The sequence below is a fragment of the Anabrus simplex genome, chromosome 2 (genome assembly GCF_040414725.1).
Source record: "Anabrus simplex isolate iqAnaSimp1 chromosome 2, ASM4041472v1, whole genome shotgun sequence".
In the NCBI taxonomy this organism is placed as follows: Eukaryota; Metazoa; Arthropoda; class Insecta; order Orthoptera; family Tettigoniidae; genus Anabrus; species Anabrus simplex.
The window spans coordinates 1,072,015,430-1,072,038,471 of NC_090266.1; the positions used below are offsets into that span (position 1 = coordinate 1,072,015,430).

At 37.5% G+C, this 23,042-nt stretch overlaps 1 protein-coding gene across 1 annotated transcript in view; it reads right to left on the reverse strand.

Moving 5' to 3' along the window:
- LOC136863778 (tRNA endonuclease ANKZF1) overlaps positions 1-23,042 on the reverse strand; it is a 170,270-nt gene that overhangs the window by 10,617 nt on the left and 136,611 nt on the right. Inside the window, exon 11 of the mRNA XM_067140130.2 lies at positions 22,679-22,858. Within this exon, the coding sequence (XP_066996231.2) occupies positions 22,679-22,858 (180 nt within the window). The remainder of the gene's footprint in view (positions 1-22,678; positions 22,859-23,042) is intronic.

Sequence of the window (23,042 nt, forward strand, 5' to 3'; positions counted from 1 at the left end):
ATAGAGGGTATTTACCCCTGGGCACGCTACAGTATAGCGAATATTTCTTGAACTATTACAAATGTAGTAAGATATATCTGTAGACAAAGCATCGATCTTTCATTTGATGTGTGTATCTATCAAGTTTTTTATCGATTACGTATAATATCGCGTCTGAAAAACCAACAAGTTCTGTTGTTGACATCATGGCTGCTAAACGTTTTCTTGTAATCGCGAATTCGAAAACTAACGAATGATGATACGGAAAGTTTCATTTCATTAAGCAAGGACTAGGATATAGAATTTGAGTGTAAAAGTAGTGATCGTGACATTGATGTTGATTTTGATACACGGGAAAATATTGGCCGTAATGTTATTGATGGTGGGTTTGTGTGAGAAGACATGGATAATTACAGAGGGCAAAGGGAAATGTTTACGACAAATTATGGGTCTCAGAATGCTTCAAATAACTGCTTATGTCCTGTGTGAAAAATTATCAGTTGTTTTCTACTGTCAAGTTCGTAAAGATGATAGTAGTATAGGCAGATATTTATGCTCAACATCGCGTACGGTCACACGCTATGATATTTCTGTTCTGATTGAGGGTAAATGAATGTGTACCTGTTACTGTGGAGGAAATGTATGTAGTTTTTGCACTGTGTATGTTAATGATCATACTACAGAAACCTGTACTGAGACATTATTTCTGAAAAAAATCCGGGTACTAGCTACTTCTATGTATGGTTCAGCCATTTTTCGGGCCCATTTGAAAGCTCAGAAGATTCCTCCACTTCACTGACCTTAGATAATTCCAGTAAATTATGCTTTTTGTGTGTTTATGCACTAATAACATTCTGACCATTTTGGTAAAATGTATTGAACCGCTTGTCATTTATGCCATGCTTGGTGCAATACTCCTCCTGCAGCACAGGGTAGCTAGGTAGTGAAAGTCGTCCCATGCTGATTCAAATCGGTTTGATTTTGGAGTGATGTGCTTCTTGAGTGCTGTTCTTTGATTGGCTGGCTCAAAGCCAAGGATGCCTATTCATAATATTATCGGCCTATGTGCACTGAAGGTAAAATATCAATTTTAAATTAGTATTATCTTTATACTGTACAAATGTAATCTTTCAATAAAGTATGGATTACTTTATTGAAATGAAATATAATATTACATTACTACTGTGTACGTTACTGTAATGACCAGTTGTCCTTCAATGGAAAGAGGGATGACATGTTAGTTGCTGTACTTCCATGGTTCCATATTGCTTTCAGTTTCATTTAGCAAATACTGACATGTCTGCATTCTTATTCCTATTCTTATTCTACAGCTTTTTCCCACATCTATGGGGTCGCGGGTGTGAACTGTGTCACACAAGTGGATTTGACCCTGTTTTATGGCTTGATGTCCTTCCTGACGCCAACCCTCTGTGGAGAGATGTATTCACTACTGCGTGTTTCTGAGGTGGTTGGTAGTGTGGTGTGTTCTCTGAATGTGAAGAAGAGAGTGTTGGGATAAAAACAAACAACCAGTCTGCGAGCCAGAAGAATCAATCACGTGCAATTAAAATCCCCAACCCGGACAGGAATCGAACCCGGGACCCTCTGAACCGAAGGCCTCAACGCTGGCCATTCAGCCAAGGAGTCGGACAATGAAATGTCTGCATTAACATTTTTAAATAGTCGTGGAATTTCTAAGGGTCTTTCTTCACTTCCTGGTATAAATGGTGGAATTTACTGAATTTCTGCCTTCTACTATTAATTGGATGTGCGCTGTACCTTCTGTCAGAACTTGAAATCAAGTACAGTTTGCTTGCTACCGTAAATTCATCATCACTACTGCTACTCTACTTAACCATTATGTAAACAGATAACTATGAACATTTACATAAAGACTAAATTAAATTTAAAGAACTCAACACGATCTTCTCATGAATGCTGCACAATCATAACTGGATGGAAAACATTTCCTCGTTAATGAAGAAAGAGCGAGGGTTCTCTACCTGGTATGTGCGTCTTTGAATGATGAGTGAAGAGCACTGCTATGAGTGCTTATTGAGGAGTAATCCACCCGGCATGTTCGTACCCAAAGATGTCTGACTGCACATGTGTGCCTTCCCCTATCCCCCTCCCCTATTGCGCCACCTCCTCAGCACTCTCATTGTTCATGCAGCCTGGAAGTAGTGACGAGCATACTGACCTATGAGAATGCTAGTTTTCTTTAATAATTTAAAAATATACGGCAAGAAATGTTTATGCTTTTAAGGACACTTCGCTAAGCTTTCGTCAGAATGCTTTACGATGTCAATCGGTTTGGCCGTTCTCCCAAAATCAATGTAAATATACAAATAATAATAATAGTGGGAAACCACAAAAAATCATCAAGGATACCGACTGTGGGATTCAAGCCAATTATCTCCTGAATGCAAACTCACAGCCACAAGACCTGAACTGAATGGTCAACTCGCTCAATAACGGCACTCTTAAGAAGTGAAAAATGTGTATATAAAGTGGTCAGTTATTTTCAATCTCCTGTTGTTCCAAGACATTACTTCCAAAAACCTTCAGCTCATTATCATATTTGTGTTAGCTTTACCACACATCAATGCTACTACAGAAAGAGTGATTTCCATCTTAAATGCTTTGTGGACTAATGAGAAAACAGGTTTATTACAGAAAGCATTAATGAAGGAATCATTACCAACATTTATATCCATGATATTTCACGAGTAGATGTTCATAACATGTTCTAACAAAATGTCCAACTCCTAAGTGATACCAATAGACATTCTTTCACTAAATATAACAAGCCAGCAATTTTGGAAACTTGGTTAGCGGTTGCAGAGTAGGCTTTGGCCTAAAAGTGGCCACGGCTTGTCCGTGGTTTGACAGCTCTGCCGTGCCCACTATTTTTAACTTATCATCCGACAGACAGCAAAAGTTGCCCTATCCTGCGATGAACTGGTTTTTCTCTTTCCACGGCGCCTTTTGGCATATTCCGTGTTGGTGAAGGGGAATTGAGTCAGCCAGCAAGATGGAGGTCATTGTGTGTACTGCTGCTTTCATTGGCTACCAAGACCTTTTCGCCTGTTTCAAAATGTTTTAATGTGGGCGTCTCTTAATGTTGTTACATATGCCAGCTTTGGTCATGGTACTCAGCCCTAACTTTATCTCCCCTGTGCTTCCAGTGAGCATGAATTTCTCTACTTGTTTTGTGTTTTGGGCAAATCTTAATGGAAGCCAAGTTGTTAAATATGCCGGCTTTGGTCGTGGTACTCAGCCCTAACTCCCCTGTGCTTCCAGTGAGTGAAAATTTCTCTGCTTGTTTTCTGTTTTGGGTTCTATGGTAGCAGCTGGAAAAGAGTCATGGGTTCAGCAGTTCACCAGACAGAAGTTGTTCCAGGTGACAAGGTAGATGGTGCGTCATGTACACGTCCGCTCATAGCCTACTCTGGGATAGGTAACCTTTTTACTACAATAAAAACGTGTGAGGCATGAAGGATCAGAATTTGCTATTTCTCCTCTTTTGAATACAATGGATTCTTTGGTAAGATTAACATAAAAAATGGTAGGATGCAGGAAATAAATAAAAAAAATTTAAAATCTAAAAATTTCCGTTATTATTTATCGTAAAATAAATGTTTACAGTGCATAAGGTCAGAAATATTATTTTCTACAACTTCTGTTACATAACACTTACTGATAGGAAGTGTTTAGTATTAATGACGATATTCTAAAATGTATTTTTTTTTACCTTCCCCTAAACTACTACAGTATTTTACCCAGCATGAATTAAGTTATTTATAGTCTAGTTTGTAGGGCCTTCTCATCTGACCTTAAATACTGAGTTTCATTCAATTCTGTTCATCCATTTTCTCGTGATGCATGTACATACTGTCCGTCAAAATTGTGCTTTCTGTGTAAATTATGTTTTTTCCAACAGCCGGTGTCATTCCTACATTGTGTGCTATTTTGAAGATATTAGTGGGAACAGATTCTGAATTATATTCATTCAGGTGTTGTGGCGAGCTCAAGTCGTCGTCATCATGCATTGTTTTTATTCCAACCCCATGCAGTAAAAGCATGTGCAAGGTCACGTGATATGCTTGTTACCGCTCAAGGCTAAATTTGTGTCTACCGAGTGTGCGTGATGTTGGAGCATTTTCTGAAGCAAAGTGAACCAATTATGTGAAGCAAGTATGTAGTAAAAACGCCAATCATAATGTTTCTATGAGCCACGCCTTCAAACCTCATGATATTTAACCCTGGTGAAACCATCAAAATCTTCCGTATATTCCAGATATTCTTAAACTAATGATCGCAGAGAGATCCAAGTTAAGTTTCGCTTGAGATGTGAAATATTTATTCTGGTCTGGCACGAACTTGTCGTAATTCTTGTTTGTCAGTTTCAGCTTACACTGCAAACATCTGGAAGAGGATGACAGACCAAGGATTGAATGAATGTACCAGCCTTAAGAATGTAATCTTTAATTCCAAGAGGACCACTTCAATCAGCGTGGGATTCATCGCCAACTGCAAACATTTTACACTAAACGTGTAAGCACCACCCACATCAAAGGGAAGAACATGAAGGTGCAAGGAACTCAGCAGATCGCAGACGAGAATCGAGTTTCATCCTTAAATATGAGTACACCTTCCTGAATATTATCTGTCCGTCTATTTAGAAAATTTAATGATCTTCTTCAGCAGAATTGTAGTTCTATTAATTATAGTAGTTTTGAAACACTTTCTTACTTCCTTCTTACCCAGGTACAGGTAGATTTGAAAGTGAATGTATGTGTCTTGGGTTGCATTAGACTAGAAGTATGATAGTTTGTCTTCTGAAATGTTACCATCCCAGTGTAATCTATAAAAATAACAGTTTAATAATTTATTGCCCTCCTGGATAAATGAGAATTTAAAGGATCATTTAAGAATTTCATGAAACATTGTGGGATAAATTCTAGAATGGAGTAGTAGTTGTGCTTCATTCGCTGCACTGTCACGCGATACTGCAAATTGTGCCATCTTCTAGTAATGTGTATTTCAGACATCTATGGTAGATTTGAAAATCAAGAATAATAATAAAAGTAATTGAAGATCGGGTTAAACGGAGACAAAGGTCGTGAGTGATAAATGAAAGTAGATTTGCTCATGTGGAATAAAATGAAGCTTTGCTCAGATGTAGAAATATTTACCTGGAAAATGGTATGCCTGCAGGTAATTGTATAATTTAGGGAAGCATAAGTAATATCGTAACGTGATACAATGCATTCCGATGAAGGTGGAGCATGCATTGAAAAGTTTTACAGCATTTGAAGAATATTAATAAAAATTTTCTGGACACTCAATGACCACGTGTTAGAGTAGTCAATTTTAATCCAGGTATTGTGCATATTAAATATAGTAAATTTTACTATTTCTACCCATTCTTCTGAATGATAAAATGATTTTGGAATATATCGTCACGGTAACGTGAGAGGTAGATTCAATTAAGTGACAGTTCATGTTTAATCACAAGTCCTATGTCAGTTGTTGGAAGTACAGAATTTAATAGGTCATCTGTCTATGCAATCCAACCTTCTTTTCCCCATAAAATTTAGGACTAAAAATAAAGCCTAGGATTCGAATATAACCTTATAAATAAATTTCAAGTATCTTTTTTTTTTTCTATTTGCTTAACATCACACCAACACAGATAGGTCTTATGGCGATGATGGGACAAGAAAGGCCTAGGAATGGGAAGGAAGCAGCCATGGCTTTACTTAAGGTACAGCCCCAGCATTTGCCTGGTGTGAAAATGGGAAACTACGGAAAACTATCTTCAGGGCTGCCAACAGTGGGGTTCGAACCCACTATCTCCCGGATGCGAGCTCACAGCTGCACGCCCCTAACCGCACGGCCAACTCGCCCGGTAAATTTCAAGTATCCTGAGTGCAAGGAATGAATATGGTTGTAGTTAGAAATATTTTTCAGTGACATTTATTTGAAATGTGGTTAGTAATCTGACCTCGTGTTCATCATGGAGTGCCAGATTATTTGGGCATTGTCAGTGCTTTTGTTCTTTTACTGATGACTGTTTGTTTATTTCTTAAGGCAAAGATTAGTGACAGGATCAATCCATTTATTAAGTGAATTACTTTGAACTGAATAAAATAAATTCTAAAAATGAGCAAGACCAGTAAAGGAAAATTATTATAATGTAAATTTTCACAAATGTCTTGTAAGGCATATTGAAAGTCATAGTCACTTCAAATATTCAGATATTAAGGACGTTTATGACTCAAATATTAATTCAAGTTTGTTAATCAGAAACCTGAGTCAGCTGAGAGACTATATTCATTTAACACGTTCCGTGCGGTTCGGGTCACCATGTGCCCCGAAACATGTTACTCTTATCCGTCGGTGCGAACTTCCCAGAATTGCGAAGTAAGTAACTACGTCCTAGTTACGATTTTCCGTTAACTAATGGCAACATAGTGTTCCAATTGAAGCAAAGGATCGAGGCATACTGCTAGTTTTGATCGGCCCACCGGTGACCCGAAGGAAGTTTTTTTCATCTTCCATTCATATCGCTTCGGGTCACCCTGAGTCCCGATTGTTGTCTGACCTATATTTTTACGCGGGAATCGCTTAGCGCGGTTACGGTGAATGAAGCCTAGAATGTTGATGCCCGCAGATCGTAGATTGTTGTTTAAGGAGTACCACCCTTCTGATATCTGCTTTCTGCATTGCTCTTAGGAAAGCCAATAGAGGTTATTGGAGTTATAGTTATTGACATATTTACTATATTCTGTATATAATATTTACAAGCAATTTCACGTCCTTTTTTAGGTATGGAGCTTTCACATTCTGACACCCCGGTGGCACGGAAAAGAAAGAGGGTTTAGGACAGCACTGGGGTGGGCCTATATCATGTTCCGTGCGGTTCGGGTCACCATGTGCCCCGAAACATGTTACTCTTATCCGTCGGTTCGAACTTCCCAGAATTGCGAAGTAAGTAACTACGTCCTAGTTACGATTTTCCGTTAACTAATGGCAACATAGTGTTCCAATTGAAGTAAAGGATCGAGGCATACTGCTAGTTTTGATCGGCCCACCAGTGACCCAATTATTTCCTGGGTCATTTCTGTTTCACGCAATTGTTGAATCGGAACACTGTCGCTCAGGTAAATACGCTGGAATGTCTGCTCAACAATAACGCACACAACAAGTGCACTTGCATTGTTTAGGATTACATACTAGGGAGTAAACAATGTCAAATTCGTCAGGCCACCGGTGACCAGAACCGATAATAACTAAAGGCAGCATCGGGTCACCGGTGGGCCGATACGACGTAACATTAAGTCATCGAAATTCACTGCCGCAGGGAACGTGTTAAAGAACATATATTATGATACTTAGATGATGTAAAATGTGCGTTTCTCTGTAATATAGTGTACGAAAAATGTTTATGGATAGCATGGTTACCAACCACGTGTACATAGTTTGACAGTTCATTCTTCTGCGAAATAATGCAGCTGGTATTATGTTTAAGGACGTTGAAGTGACTATTTACAGGATAATTTATTAGGATAGCTACATTATCCAAGGACAGGAAGGAGGTTCTTCCATTCATTTATTTTTGCAAAGCCACAATATATGGCTAATTTTATTATTTTACTTTCTCTTGCAGAATATTCCAAATATGCCATCATCATTAAAAATCCAGTAATTTAATTTTGTAAAAACATATAATTATTTGAACTTGTAAATTCGTGAGTCATTCAGGTAACGTCTAGCAAGAGACGATTTTTGTTAAATCAAGATTTTTGTTTTGTGCATATTGTAAAATAAATGTCAAGCCAGTTATAAATTGTTTTCTTTTGTGTTGTCGTCAACCCTTGTCCTTTAAATGCCTGTAGAATTGGGGCAGCTAGCAAACGGGATGGGATCTCTTGTAAGCTCGCTGAGTTAGACTGGGTAAATGGGGGCAGTACAGTCATACAAGACATGGCATAAATTTAAAAATTGCATTCTCTTCCTATTCTGGATATGACTGACACAGAGATACCAATTTTTAACATTTTTGACCAAATTACAGACAAAACTCTCATTTTATTTGTATAGATGCAACTATGACTATGTTATTCCATCAGGATTTCCCATCACTATAAACTGGTGTATGAAGGTAAACCCTTCACACTTCCGGAGTACATCCCTGTAAGCCACCTATTCCATTTAAAGCTCTTAGTCCTCCTTACTGTAAATTCATTGGAACTTTCAACGAGACACTTCAGCTCAACCGTTTTAAACTAAAACTTACCCACCCTTACCCGCTTCCAAACACATTTCTCTTTCTGTACCTCAGGTTCAGCAATGCAAGGTTCACAAGAGATCAGATAGTGGCCAGTATCATTTAAAAACCACCAGAACAAGAATACATGAATATTCAATCAATCACAACTCATCTGCCTTAGGGCAGTCTCCCAGGTGGCAGATTCCCTCCCTGTTGTTTCCCTAGCCCTTTCTTGAATGATTTCAAAGAAATTGGAAATTTATTGAACATCTCCCTTGGTAAGTTATTCCAATCCCTAACTCCTTTTCCTATAAAAGAATATTTGGCCCAGTTTGTCCTCTTGAATTCCAACTTTATCTTCATATTGTGATCTTTTCTACTTTTTTTTTCTTCTTGCTATTGGCTTCACGTCACACCGACACAGATAGGTCTTATGGTATTGATGGGACAGGAAAGGGATAGGACTGGGAAGGAAGCGACCGTGGCATTATTTCAGGTACAGCCCCAGCATTTGCCTGGTGTGAAAATGGGAAACCACAGAAAACCATCTTCAGGGCTGCCGACAGTGGGGTTCGAACCCACTATCTCCTGAATACTGGATACTGGCCACACTTAAGCGACTGCCGCTATCGAGCTCGGTCTTTCCTACTTTTAAAGACACCACTCAAACTTATCTGCCTAGTAAAGCCATTCCATGCCATCTCTCCACTGACAGCTCGGAACATACCACTTACGGTATTACAAGTTATGAATCTCATTACTGGTCGGTATTGAGCGATAACATATTATTTACTTAAAACTTATTATTTGAATTAACCGCCTTTTCAATACAACATAGTTTTTATTCCACATTTAAAAACTTTACATTGTTATTGTTTTATTATGGGATATGTTCCGCCCATATTTTGGGCATCATCAGCCATGTTTCTTAACTCAATGAATCAAAATATCCGAGATCCTGGTTATTTTTATCCTTATAAAATCTTTAAAATTAATGCTACCTTGGAAGTTGTTTAAAATATATGTTTTTATATAACTATATGATTAATGTAGACATCTGACTAGTTTTTTGACGGCTGGTGCAGTGTGCAAAACAATGATAATAAGTACACTTAGTCTACTAAAAGTAAGCATTGGTTAAAACTAAATAGCTATGTTTATAATTTGTTGAAAGACTTTGGCAGATTGTATTGCTCAGTCTCTGCTATCCACTGGTGTGATTTTTCTTGGTTAATTCAATACGTAATCTTGAAATCACAATTTTTATGCTCCCATTGGAATATTGTTGAACTGGGGTGTCACAATGAATAATGCCTAATAATTCTATTAAAAATGTAAATTTACACTTGATAAACATTAAATAAAACCAATATTAAACCAACATTAAATAAAACCAGTCGAAACAATAGTGTCACCAAGGCAAACCAGCCGCAAGAGAGGCGAGGGGACGCTCGCTCGACTAACTTCAATCTTCATATTGAAGCTACAGGATTCCAACTTTATCATTAACAGATTGAGAAGTCCCCTGTTTGAACCTCTGCATTGACAAGTGGCATGCTACACCACAATTTCAGCAACACAAGCAACTCAATAGACTCGACAATATTTTACTAATATGCTTGCTAAGTTAAGTTCAGAAGGTGACACCCATATTTGACAACATTGCTAATGGGAGCACAAAAAATAGTGACATTTCAAGAATTCGTATTCAATATGCTTTGAAATAATACACCCTTTGAACATTAAAGACTGCAGAATTAAACTAGTCGATGTCTTTCAATAAGATATAAACATAACAATTGGTTTTATTTCATGTTTATCGACTGTAAACTTACGTTTTTAACTGAATAATTAGGCATTGTTCATTGTGACACCCCAGTCCGACAATATTCCAATGCGAACATAAAAATTGTGATTTCAAGATTGCGTATTTAAATAACCAAGAAAAATCACACCAGTGGATAGTAGAGACTGAGCAATTAAACCTGCCAAAGTCTTTCAACAAATAATAAACATAGATATTTAGTTTTAACCAATGCTTACTTTTAGTAGAATAAGTGTACTTATTATCATTGTTTTGCACACTGCACCAGCCGTCAAAAAACTAGTCAGATGTCTACATTAATCATATAGTTATATAAAAACATATATTTTAAACAACTTCCAAGGTAGCATTAATTTTAAAGATTTTATAAGGATAAAAATAACCAGGATCTTGGATATTTTGATTCATTGAGTTAAGAAACATGGCTGATGATGCCCAAAATATGGGCGGAACATATCCCATAATAAAACAATAACAATGTAAAGTTTTTAAATGTGGAATAAAAACTATGTTGTATTGAAAAGGCGGTTAATTCAAATAATAAGTTTTAAGTAAATAATATGTTATCGCACAATACCGACCAGTAATGAGATTCATAACTTGTAATACCGTAAATGGTATGTTCCGAGCTGTCAGTGGAGAGATGGCATGGAATGGCTTTACTAGACAGATAAGTTTGAGTGGTGTCTTTAAAAGTAGGAAAGACCGAGCTCGATAGCGGCAGTCGCTTAAGTGTGGCCAGTATCCAGTATTCAGGAGATAGTGGGTTCGAACCCCACTGTCGGCAGCCCTGAAGATGGTTTTCTGTGGTTTCCCATTTTCACACCAGGCAAATGCTGGGGCTGTACCTGAAATAACGCCACGGCCGCTTCCTTCCCAGTCCTATCCCTTTCCTGTCCCATCAATACCATAAGACCTATCTGTGTCGGTGTGACGTGAAGCCAATAGCAAGAAGAAAAAAAAAGTAGAAAAGATCACAATATGAAGATAAAGTTGGAATTCAAGAGGACAAACTGGGGCAAATATTCTTTTATAGGAAAAGGAGTTAGGGATTGGAATAACTTACCAAGGGAGATGTTCAATAAATTTCCAATTTCTTTGAAATCATTCAAGAAAGGGCTAGGGAAACAACAGGGAGGGAATCTGCCACCTGGGAGACTGCCCTAAGGCAGATGAGTTGTGATTGATTGAATATTCATGTATTCTTGTTCTGGTGGTTTTTAAATGATACTGGCCACTATCTGATCTCTTGTGAACCTTGCATTGCTGAACCTGAGGTACAGAAAGAGAAATGTGTTTGGAAGCGGGTAAGGGTGGGTAAGTTTTAGTTTAAAACGGTTGAGCTGAAGTGTCTCGTTGAAAGTTCCAATGAATTTACAGTAAGGAGGACTAAGAGCTTTAAATGGAATAGGTGGCTTACAGGGATGTACTCCGGAAGTGTGAAGGGTTTACCTTCATACACCAGTTTATAGTGATGGGAAATCCTGATGGAATAACATAGTCATAGTTGCATCTATACAAATAAAATGAGAGTTTTGTCTGTAATTTGGTCAAAAATGTTAAAAATTGGTATCTCTGTGTCAGTCATATCCAGAATAGGAAGAGAATGCAATTTTTAAATTTATGCCATGTCTTGTATGACTGTACTGCCCCCATTTACCCAGTCTAACTCAGCGAGCTTACAAGAGATCCCATCCCGTTTGCTAGCTGCCCCAATTCTACAGGCATTTAAAGGACAAGGGTTGACGACAACACAAAAGAAAACAATTTATAACTGGCTTGACATTTATTTTACAATATGCACAAAACAAAAATCTTGATTTAACAAAAATCGTCTCTTGCTAGACGTTACCTGAATGACTCACGAATTTACAAGTTCAAATAATTATATGTTTTTACAAAATTAAATTACTGGATTTTTAATGATGATGGCATATTTGGAATATTCTGCAAGAAAAAGTAAAATAATAAAATTAGCCATATATTGTGGCTTTGCAAAAATAAATGAATGGAAGAACCTCCTTCCTGTCCTTGGATAATGGAGCTATCCTAACAAATTATCCTGTAAATAGTCACTTCAACGTCCTTAAACATAATACCAGCTGCATTATTTCGCAGAAGAATGAACTGTCAAACTATGTACACGTGGTTGGTAACCATGCTATCCATAAACATTTTTCGTACACTATATTACAGAGAAACGCACATTTTACATCATCTAAGCATCATAATATATGTTCTTTAAATGAATATAGTCTCTCAGCTGACTCAGGTTTCTGATTAACAAACCTGAATTAATATTTGAGTCATAAACGTCCTTAATATCTGAATATTTGAAGTGACTATGACTTTCAATATGCCTTACAAGACATTTGAGAAAATTTACATTATAATATTTTTCCTTTACTGGTCTTGCTCATTTTTAGAATTTATTTTATTCAGTTCAAAGTAATTCACTTAATAAATGGATTGATCCTGTCACTAATCTTTGCCTTAAGAAATAAACAAACAGTTATCAGTAAAAAAACAAAAGCACTGACAATGCCCAAATAATCTGGCACTCCATGATGAACACGAGGTCAGATTACTAACCACATTTCAAATAAATGTCACTGAAAAATATTTCTAACTACAACCATATTCATTCCTTGCACTCAGGATACTTGAAATTTACCGGGCGAGTTGGCCGTGCGGTTAGGGGCGTGCAGCTGTGAGCTCGCATCCGGGAGATAGTGGGTTCGAACCCCACTGTTGGCAGCCCTGAAGATGGTTTTCCGTAGTTTCCCATTTTCACACCAGGCAAGTGCTGGGGCTGTACCTTAAGTAAAGCCATGGCTGCTTCCTTCCCATTCCTAGGCCTTTCTTGTCCCATCATCGCCATAAGACCTATCTGTGTTGGTGTGATGTTAAGCAAATAGAAAAAAAAAAGATACTTGAAATTTATTTATAAGGTTATATTCGAATCCTAGGCTTTATTTTTAGTCCTAAATTTTATGGGGAAAAGAAGGTTGGATTGCATAGACAGATGACCTATTAAATTCTGTACTTCCAACAACTGACATAGGACTTGTGATTAAACATGAACTGTCACTTAATTGAATCTACCTCTCACGTTACCGTGACGATATATTCCAAAATCATTTTATCATTCAGAAGAATGGGTAGAAATAGTAAAATTTACTATATTTAATATGCACAATACCTGGATTAAAATTGACTACTCTAACACGTGGTCATTGAGTGTCCAGAAAATTTTTATTAATATTCTTCAAATGCTGTAAAACTTTTCAATGCATGCTCCACCTTCATTGGAATGCATTGTATCACATTACGATATTACTTATGCTTCCCTAAATTATACAATTACCTGCAGGCATACCATTTTCCAGGTAAATATTTCTACATCTGAGCAAAGCTTCATTTTATTCCACATGAGCAAATCTACTTTCATTTATCACTCACGACCTTTGTCTCCGTTTAACCCGATCTTCAATTACTTTTATTATTATTCTTGATTTTCAAATCTACCATAGATGTCTGAAATACACATTACTAGAAGATGGCACAATTTGCAGTATCGCGTGACAGTGCAGCGAATGAAGCACAACTACTACTCCATTCTAGAATTTATCCCACAATGTTTCATGAAATTCTTAAATGATCCTTTAAATTCTCATTTATCCAGGAGGGCAATAAATTATTAAACTGTTATTTTTATAGATTACACTGGGATGGTAACATTTCAGAAGACAAACTATCATACTTCTAGTCTAATGCAACCCAAGACACATACATTCACTTTCAAATCTACCTGTACCTGGGTAAGAAGGAAGTAAGAAAGTGTTTCAAAACTACTATAATTAATAGAACTACAATTCTGCTGAAGAAGATCATTAAATTTTCTAAATAGACGGACAGATAATATTCAGGAAGGTGTACTCATATTTAAGGATGAAACTCGATTCTCGTCTGCGATCTGCTGAGTTCCTTGCACCTTCATGTTCTTCCCTTTGATGTGGGTGGTGCTTACACGTTTAGTGTAAAATGTTTGCAGTTGGCGATGAATCCCACGCTGATTGAAGTGGTCCTCTTGGAATTAAAGATTACATTCTTAAGGCTGGTACATTCATTCAATCCTTGGTCTGTCATCCTCTTCCAGATGTTTGCAGTGTAAGCTGAAACTGACAAACAAGAATTACGACAAGTTCGTGCCAGACCAGAATAAATATTTCACATCTCAAGCGAAACTTAACTTGGATCACTCTGCGATCATTAGTTTAAGAATATCTGGAATATACGGAAGATTTTGATGGTTTCACCAGGGTTAAATATCATGAGGTTTGAAGGCGTGGCTCATAGAAACATTATGATTGGCGTTTTTACTACATACTTGCTTCACATAATTGGTTCACTTTGCTTCAGAAAATGCTCCAACATCACGCATACTCGGTAGACACAAATTTAGCCTTGAGCGGTAACAAGCATATCACGTGACCTTGCACATGCTTTTACTGCATGGGGTTGGAATAAAAACAATGCATGATGACGACGACTTGAGCTCGCCACAACACCTGAATGAATATAATTCAGAATCTGTTCCCACTAATATCTTCAAAATAGCACACAATGTAGGAATGACACCGGCTGTTGGAAAAAACATAATTTACACAGAAAGCACAATTTTGACGGACAGTATGTACATGCATCACGAGAAAATGGATGAACAGAATTGAATGAAACTATGTCTATATTACTCATATAGTGATACAAAAGCATATTTTTTAAACAACTTCCAAGATAGCATTAATTTTAAAGATTTTATAAGGATAAAAAAAACCAGGATCATGGATATTTTAACTCATTGAATTAAGAAACGTGGCTGATGATGCCCAAAATATGGGCCAAACATGCCTCATAATAAAACAATAAAAATGTAAAGTTTATTAATGTGGAATAAAAACTATGTTGTATTGAAAAGGTGTTTATTTCAAATAACAAGTTTCAAGTAAATCCCGTATTTACCCGAATAATCCCCACCATCGAATAATACCCGCACCCTCATTTTAAGAAGGCTCATTTTGAAAAAAATGAAATGGACTGAAATTCCTTCCATCCAAAGAGTAACGTAGGCAATAACAAATATTTCGTATCACTCAGCAGGGTCCACGTGGTCTTTACGCAAATATCATTGCTATGAAATATATTTTTAATGAAAATGAGCAAGTAGGCCTACTTGCATGACAGGTATTTCATTAATCTGAACTTGCAATAGGCTCGATTCCCTGTAGATGGAAAGATTCATTGTCTCTTGCATCACTAGAATCCTCTCCTAAATGACTTACAAGTTCGTGGAGTTGGCTTTTATCTTAGTTCAATGTTACGTAATCCGAGATAACAGTTAAGTTTGTATTCACCAACAACATTATCTCGGATAACGAGTATTATCTCAGTTTAAAATTTGACTGGAGATTGTTTGGCTGGTAAAATGGGAAATCTAAAAGTAATCGCCCACTGCAGGGAACCGCACCGCGCCGCGTAGAACAAGCTTGTGGAAGATTCCACGGGCCATTTTCCGATAATTTGCCCATACAGCACACCTCACCGTGCCGCGTCTCTCCAGTTGGGGAAGTGCAGCTCACACAGAAATATGAGTTCCAGTTCCGAGGAGGACTTATTATTTGCGGTTGTGCTACTTGCAAAGGTACCAACTGATGAGCCCAGCCTAGCACACGGGGGCAAAACACTGGCAACCAGGAATGAGTTACCTGAAAATAATGGACCATTTATATTGGTATTATAAATTTACTCATTCAGAACAAATATTTCAGATTCCCCAATGGGAATCAACATCTATATCATCTGATGGCCAAGCAGGCATCAATTTTTGATAATGAGACAAAGTCTCTCATAGTGCATTGGCACTGCCGGTGGCTACAATTAGCCTACGCAGTGGCCTCCATGGTATGCACTAGCCAGCGTCTTGGTAGGTGTGCTAGGTACCAACTGATGAGCCCAGCCTAGCACACGGGGGCGAAACACTGGCAATCCGGAATGAGTTAGCTGGAAAATTTATAATGTCCAGTAACGGACCATTTATATTGGTATTATAAATTTACTCATTCGGAACAAATATTTCAGATTCCCGAATGGGAATCAACATTTATATTAACTGTCAGTATGATCGAATATAAGCTGGAATTCCCAACACAGATAAGCCTAAAATGAAGTCTCGATTATATCTTGTACGGTACGCAACTGGGTGACTTTTAAATAAAGAACGAAGAAATACTGCCTTATAATTTGAGTGAAATATACAATGGGTACGCCATAATTTATTTCTTTGTTAATGCTTTCAGCCACCAGATTTAATAACAATCACTCTCTCGGAAAGTCATATTAGGCTTCTTTCTTCGTTTCTGCTCAATAGCCAACATAATTTATGCAAATTATTTGCAAACCCCGAATGGAATCATAATCTTGGTTTACATTTCGATAGTATTGGCAGCACATAGTCATTTGTTTTCCGTGCAGGCGTGCGTTAGTATGAAAAATTTGCGATTCAAACTTAGATTGTAGCGAAAACTTAGTTTTGGTAAACCGAGATAATAAATTCTGTAGTGAATACGGAAGTGAGCATTATCAGAGTTTTGAAAATCTAAGATAACAGCAAAAGTAACTGATGTTGGTGCATATGGGCCTAAAACACTTCTCACAATTTGTCTCTTTTTACTGGACAGTAATACGACCGGTGGTGGATAATTCTTTTCGTGCAATGTAAACACTTGAAATACACACACCGGCAAAATCTGATGTTAGTTTTGCGATACAGTAAAACCTTGTTAATTCGAAGTCTTTGTAATACAGAAATCGGACTTCCAATTACGTGATTTTGAATTAACAGCCATCTTGTAATTCAGAAATGCCAACCCTCGCCAGTTTTCGCGGATTCTGCTTTTCCGCGTACTGCCTGCTTCGTGATATTGTGGCGTTCCTTAAAACGCTGAATACAAAAGAATTACGATTTCACTCTATTTTCAACTATGAAACACACTATAGAAACACCGAAGTGAGTGAAAGTGCGGAAAGCTACCCCTGCACATTCCGGAAGACGCATTCCATCGTGACGCGGAGAAACTCTGAATTTAAATTACTCCGTAAAATACGGTACTATTAAAAAAAATGTAAACTCAATTTAGAATTAAAAGTTTGAATTGTTTTCTGTTTGAATATGACATATGGGGACAGTTTTCTTCCATCTACGGTTGCACAAAGCATAACTGTACACTCAGCATCAAAAACTAGGTGAGCCAGGAGCGTGTTGGCAACCTTGACGCAAATAAAAACCCCACCCCAATTTCGTGCCTCAAAATTTTTGAAAAAATATGCGGGGATTACTCGCGTAAATACGGTAATATATCAATTAGTCGAGCAGCTCGTCTTCTTTCTTCTAAGTCTTCCCAGCCCAAACTTAGCAACATTTTTGTAACGCTACTTTTTTGTCGGAAATCACCCAGAACAAACTGAGCTGCTTTTCTTTGGATTTTTTCCAGTTCTTGAATCATGTAATCATGGTGAGGGTCCCATACACTAGAACCATACTCTATTTGGGGACTTACCAGAGACTTGTATGCCCTCTCCTTTACATCTTTACTACAATCCCTAAACACCCTCATAACTATGTGCAGAGATCTGTACCCTTTATTTACAATACCATTTATGTGATTGAATGGTAATCCACAGCCTGTTTTCAGTCATTCGACCAGATCAGGAATGGAATTAATGAAGCCCCATCTAGCAGCAAGGATAGGAAATGTGCTGACTGCCAAAGCCTGTCGCACTCCTCTGGGGCAATGATTAATGAATGACAGATGAAATGAAAGGATATTGGCGAGTGTTACTGGAATGAAATATGACAGGGAAAACCAGAGTACCCAGAGTAACCTTCAAAATATGCACATATGCACATGCATATTTTGAAGGTTAGTGCATATTTAAAATTTTTCTCTTATGTTGTGATAGATTATCCAATATTTCTGAACGAAATGAAAAATCTAATGAACTCTATATGTTGTACATCCACTGGCAACACGAGAAACCTTTCCCGTTCAAGGAAAGTGCTTTCAGTGTCGCAATACAAGCAGGTAGACGGATAAAGACCCTTTTCACAACAGCTATTTCCACAGGAACCTATTCTCACAAGATGGGGAACTTGGTTATCTGCAGTATCATTCTACCAGGAGAACTTATATCAAGTAAAAGATGTACTTAAAAGTATTGATAGTTTTGTTTTTTTTGCTAGGGGCTTTACGTCGCACCGACACAGATAGGTCTTATGGCGACGATGGGATAGGACGGGCTTAAGAGTTGGAAGGAAGCGGCCGTGGCCTTAATTAAGGTACAGCCCCAGCATTTGCCTGGTGTGAAAATGGGAAACCACGGAAAACCATTTTCAAGGCTGCCGATAGTGGGATTCGAACCTACTATCTCCCGGATGCAAGCTCACAGCCGCGCGCCTCTACGCGCACGGCCAACTCGCCCGGTATTGATGATAGTCATACTGCGTGCGTTTGTGAAGCAACGTGCGCATTTGAATTGGAAACTGTATATAAAGATATGAGTTTCATCTATGTGCATTATTCATCATCACTTTAGATGGTGATTAAGGACCTAAAAACTCGTGGCGCACCCCTACACTAATCCCTTTAGTTAAATCAAAACATCATTAGTTCTTTAAATTGTGTCCCTGGTGAAATTGGAGAAAAAGTTAAAAGGAAACTCAGTGCGGTGTTGGACTGAAGAAGTTAAGCAACTACATAAGTGGAATCAGACAGTCTTTGCCAGAATAATTTTCCGACCAGTCAGTGATGCCCAGTTACGTCCGTCGACGTAGAATGATCATTTTCAATGTATAAATTAATTCTGTCCGACAACAGAAATTCACTGACCCCTGAAAATATTGGAAAACAGTTGATAACCTACTGGCATACACCATTTTGCAAGTAATTTAACTGTCAGTTTAGCACTGAGTTAAAATTAAATAATGCGTTTGTAAGTGTACTTTGTTATAATTTTAGTGCAAATTTTCAAGCATATTTCCAACATTTTTAGTGCATATGTGCATGCATATTTCTGGAGTTTTTAGTGCATATGAATCCGGGCTCTAGTTATGATATACTGTAGTCAGTTTTTGATCTCATGTACTTCCCTCACATCTTTATGGGTGAAATGCCTGAGTCTTGAAGAGCACATCTGCAACTAATGATCTACCCAAAATTCCATACACTTCTGTATTTCTTTCTTTCTTTCTTTCTTTCTTTCTTTCTTTCTTTCTTTCTTTCTTTCTTTCCTTCATTCATAGTTCCTTAAATTCATATAGATGGTGTCCTATTAAACACCAGTTTATTTCTGAGGAATCTCTGGCAACTCAAATAAAAGTGTACCCTATAGGCCTGAGTTTGGTCAGTGGGCTTTGGTGAAAATCTACCAGGAATTTAGGTTTACTTCAAGTTCCAATAATTTTTTAACAACTCAGGTAACACCAGTGGATTGAATAATCCCAGTTATCATAATAGAAAGAGAGCCATGACTCAAACTACAGTATCTCATATGTGCTCACTCCTATTGTACAGTAACTGGTATTACGACTATCAGGACTACCTATTATACCATCCATTTTAACTAAAGAACCTAGACAAATCAAAACTAGAAGAATCCATCTATAAATATAAAATAAGAGTTTTGTCTGTACATTGCTCAGAATTTGAAAAGAATGGTATTTCTGTATCGGTTATGTCCATAGTAACAAGAAAATATACTTTTTACTTTTCCGTAATGTCTGTCTGTATGTACACGCATCACGAGAAAACAGCTGAAGATAATTTAATGAAAATCAGTATGTAAAGTTGGGGGATGAGCTGCTACAATCTAGGCTATAAATAATTTTATTCACACCAAGTGAAATGGTAGTTTAGGGGAAGGCCTTAAATTTAATTCTCGAATATTTATATTATTAGTGGTCCTATTGATAAATACTATATAACTAAAGTTATATAGAATTAAATATCCAATCAATTATGTCTTATACATTTTTACCGTACCGCCTCTGATAACACAGATATTAATGAATTTGTAGTTTTGTTGCTAAGTCCATATCAACGCCTAGCCACGAGAAAATGGGTTAACAGAATTTAATGAAAACCGTTATATAGAGTCGGGGAATAAGAAACTACAGTCTAGGCTGTAAATAATTTTATTCGCTCGAGAAGAAATGGTAATTTAGGGGAAGGCACCTAAAATTTTATTTTTTAAATTCCCGGTACCTATGTTATTGGTGCTATCGAAATGTACTACATAACAAAAGTTACAGACAATACAATTTCTGATCATTTATGTTTCATTCAGTTTTACTGTACCGACTACGATAAGAGTGGTATTTCAGAAGGCCTACAATATCAAAAGCGCATAACACTGATCAACAATAACTTTACATTGACCATTGATTGTTACTGATCAACAATAACTTTACATTGATCATTGTTTGTTGTGATGTTCTTCGTTTCTTATGGTCCCGCTCAACTCTGATAGATGGGATTACTACTGCGTACCGAGTATAACAGCCCGACTGAACATGGCGGGAAATAGCTGGGGAGTTGGAAAATTTTCTTCTTTAGCATGACATTCCTCTGATTCATGTAGCCTCCATGGGTCAGACGGTAGCGCGTCGGCCTCTCACCGCTGGTAACTGTCGTTCAAATCCCGGTCACTCCGTGTGAGATTTGTGCTGGACAAAGCGGAGGCGGGACATGTTTTTCTCCGGGTACTCCAGTTTTCCCTGTCATCTTTCATTCCAGCAACACTCTCCATTCTCATTTCATAGCATCTATCAGTCATTAATATATCACTGGGAGTGGCGACCCCATCGTACTAAAAGCCTATATATATGCTTCATTTATTACATCCCTTATCCGGTCAATGACTGGAAAACAGGTTGTAGGTTTTCATTTTCATTTTCCTCTGTTTCATACATTTTCTGATACTGCAGGTACGTAACACACTGGTTCATCATAGTATTCCAGTTATTCGATCCCTACTCTGATGCGCTGTTTTGAATGAGCTGTATGCACACTTACGGCAGAGGCTCATTCAGTAGTAGTAGTAGTAGTAGTAGTAGTAGTAGTAGTAGTAGTAGTAGTAGTAGTAGTAGTATGACCTGGTCAAGAATTACTATTTAAGCCTATTTCAAATTATAGCACCACAATTCACTAAATAACTCAAAAGTCAAACCCGAAAAGAGCCGTTTCTTAAGAAAAGCTTCTTCCTCTTCACTTTTATTAAATTCTACATTCATTTAATTCCAAATTAGCAGTGAAGAGGGGGCTTCTCCTCTGGTTTGGAGGAAAAAAATTGCCTCCAAATCAGATAGGTTTTCCCGTTGCCATTGTAGTAAATTGAGATTTTCCGACTCATTGGGTAGTCCTCAGAAACAGATTAGTAAAAAGGCATAGTTTTTGCACTGGTACTCTCCACTTTCGCCTTCCCCCCCTCCCCCCGCACCGCAAAAAAATGACAAAGAGTGTTCACGGATCAGAACTGTCTGCGACTTGGTCATTCCAGCTCTGGAATTCCAGCATAGTACTGTTTGTTAAAAGTGAGAAAGTGTATGGTCTTTCATTTGATGGAGTATTTCATATGAAAGTATTGCTTTTAATCACGCCATTCCTACTGATGTCATTGCAATGACCTATGTTCATTTCAGTTGGAAAAACCACTAAGACAGTCTTTCTGAGGATGTAAAATGGCTGGTGGAGAGTGAGAGTCTGCCATTAAAATGAATACTCCCCAACCTGGTGGTGACTGATGGTAGGCAAGCGGGCCTATCATTACAATGAAAATTCCCTAACACAGTCTTCATATGAGAAAAGACATTTGGTGACTTCCCCGTCGCGTTTCTAGGGTAACATTAAGAGCTATGCAATTTAATACAATCTTGCTCACAATGTGTACACTACCTAGCCTAGAATTCTGTATACAATGTAGAATTCCGTAGCGAAGCACGGGTACATCAGCTAGTCATATATAATCACAAAAAAGAGTTTAATGTTTTAGGCCAATGTAAGGACAGCAGCAGCAAAACAGCATAGAAAGCAACATGCTTCTAGGATACACATTCAGTTGGGCGTAAAACCAAGGACATATAAACAGATGTCAAAAATTAAAATACATACTAAGTATCTTAAGGAAACTTATTTTCAAACACCATTTAAGAAAGTTGCCCAATTACTTGTTGAAGCTCTACTTAGATAACATGGATCTTAAGTTTAAGGGCATTGGGGCTGAATAGCAGAGTGCTGATAAATTCCTAACACTCACACAAGACATCAGAATGAATTGTTACATAACTTTTCCAGTTGAGCTCCCAATCCATTCAATTTGAAACTCAGCTATCTTCTGTGCCTGCACAAGATATCCACCTGAAATGCGTTGCATCTATTATGTTCACAGTGCAGAACTAACAGTGTGCCTAGTGGTCATGGTCCAACGAAAATAAAATCTAGAAAGACTTTAATAATTAAAAAAGGGTAAATTTAATTTTTTACCTTATCCACTTTTGCCATTTTTTTTCTCAATCTCTTCTTTTTTCTTTTCTGAACTTCGCTGTCTCTTCTACATGTTTCCATTTCCCCCGTCTCAGGTAGAGGATCAAGGGGTGTGGTGATAGCATCCTCGTCTAAGCCTACAGGATGAGCTGGAATACTTGAAGGTGGGTAACTCTGAACCTGCAAGTAAAATCTCATATTCAACCAGATGATCTAACATTTAATTCAGATTGTTATATTTTAAGGAATACTAAAGAATATTCTTAACAATTTATCCAACAACAATTTCAATTAGATTCACTCTATTTTCTCACATAATTCCTCCCTTTCCAAGAGGTTTAGGAGGTATTATCACAAATTCATT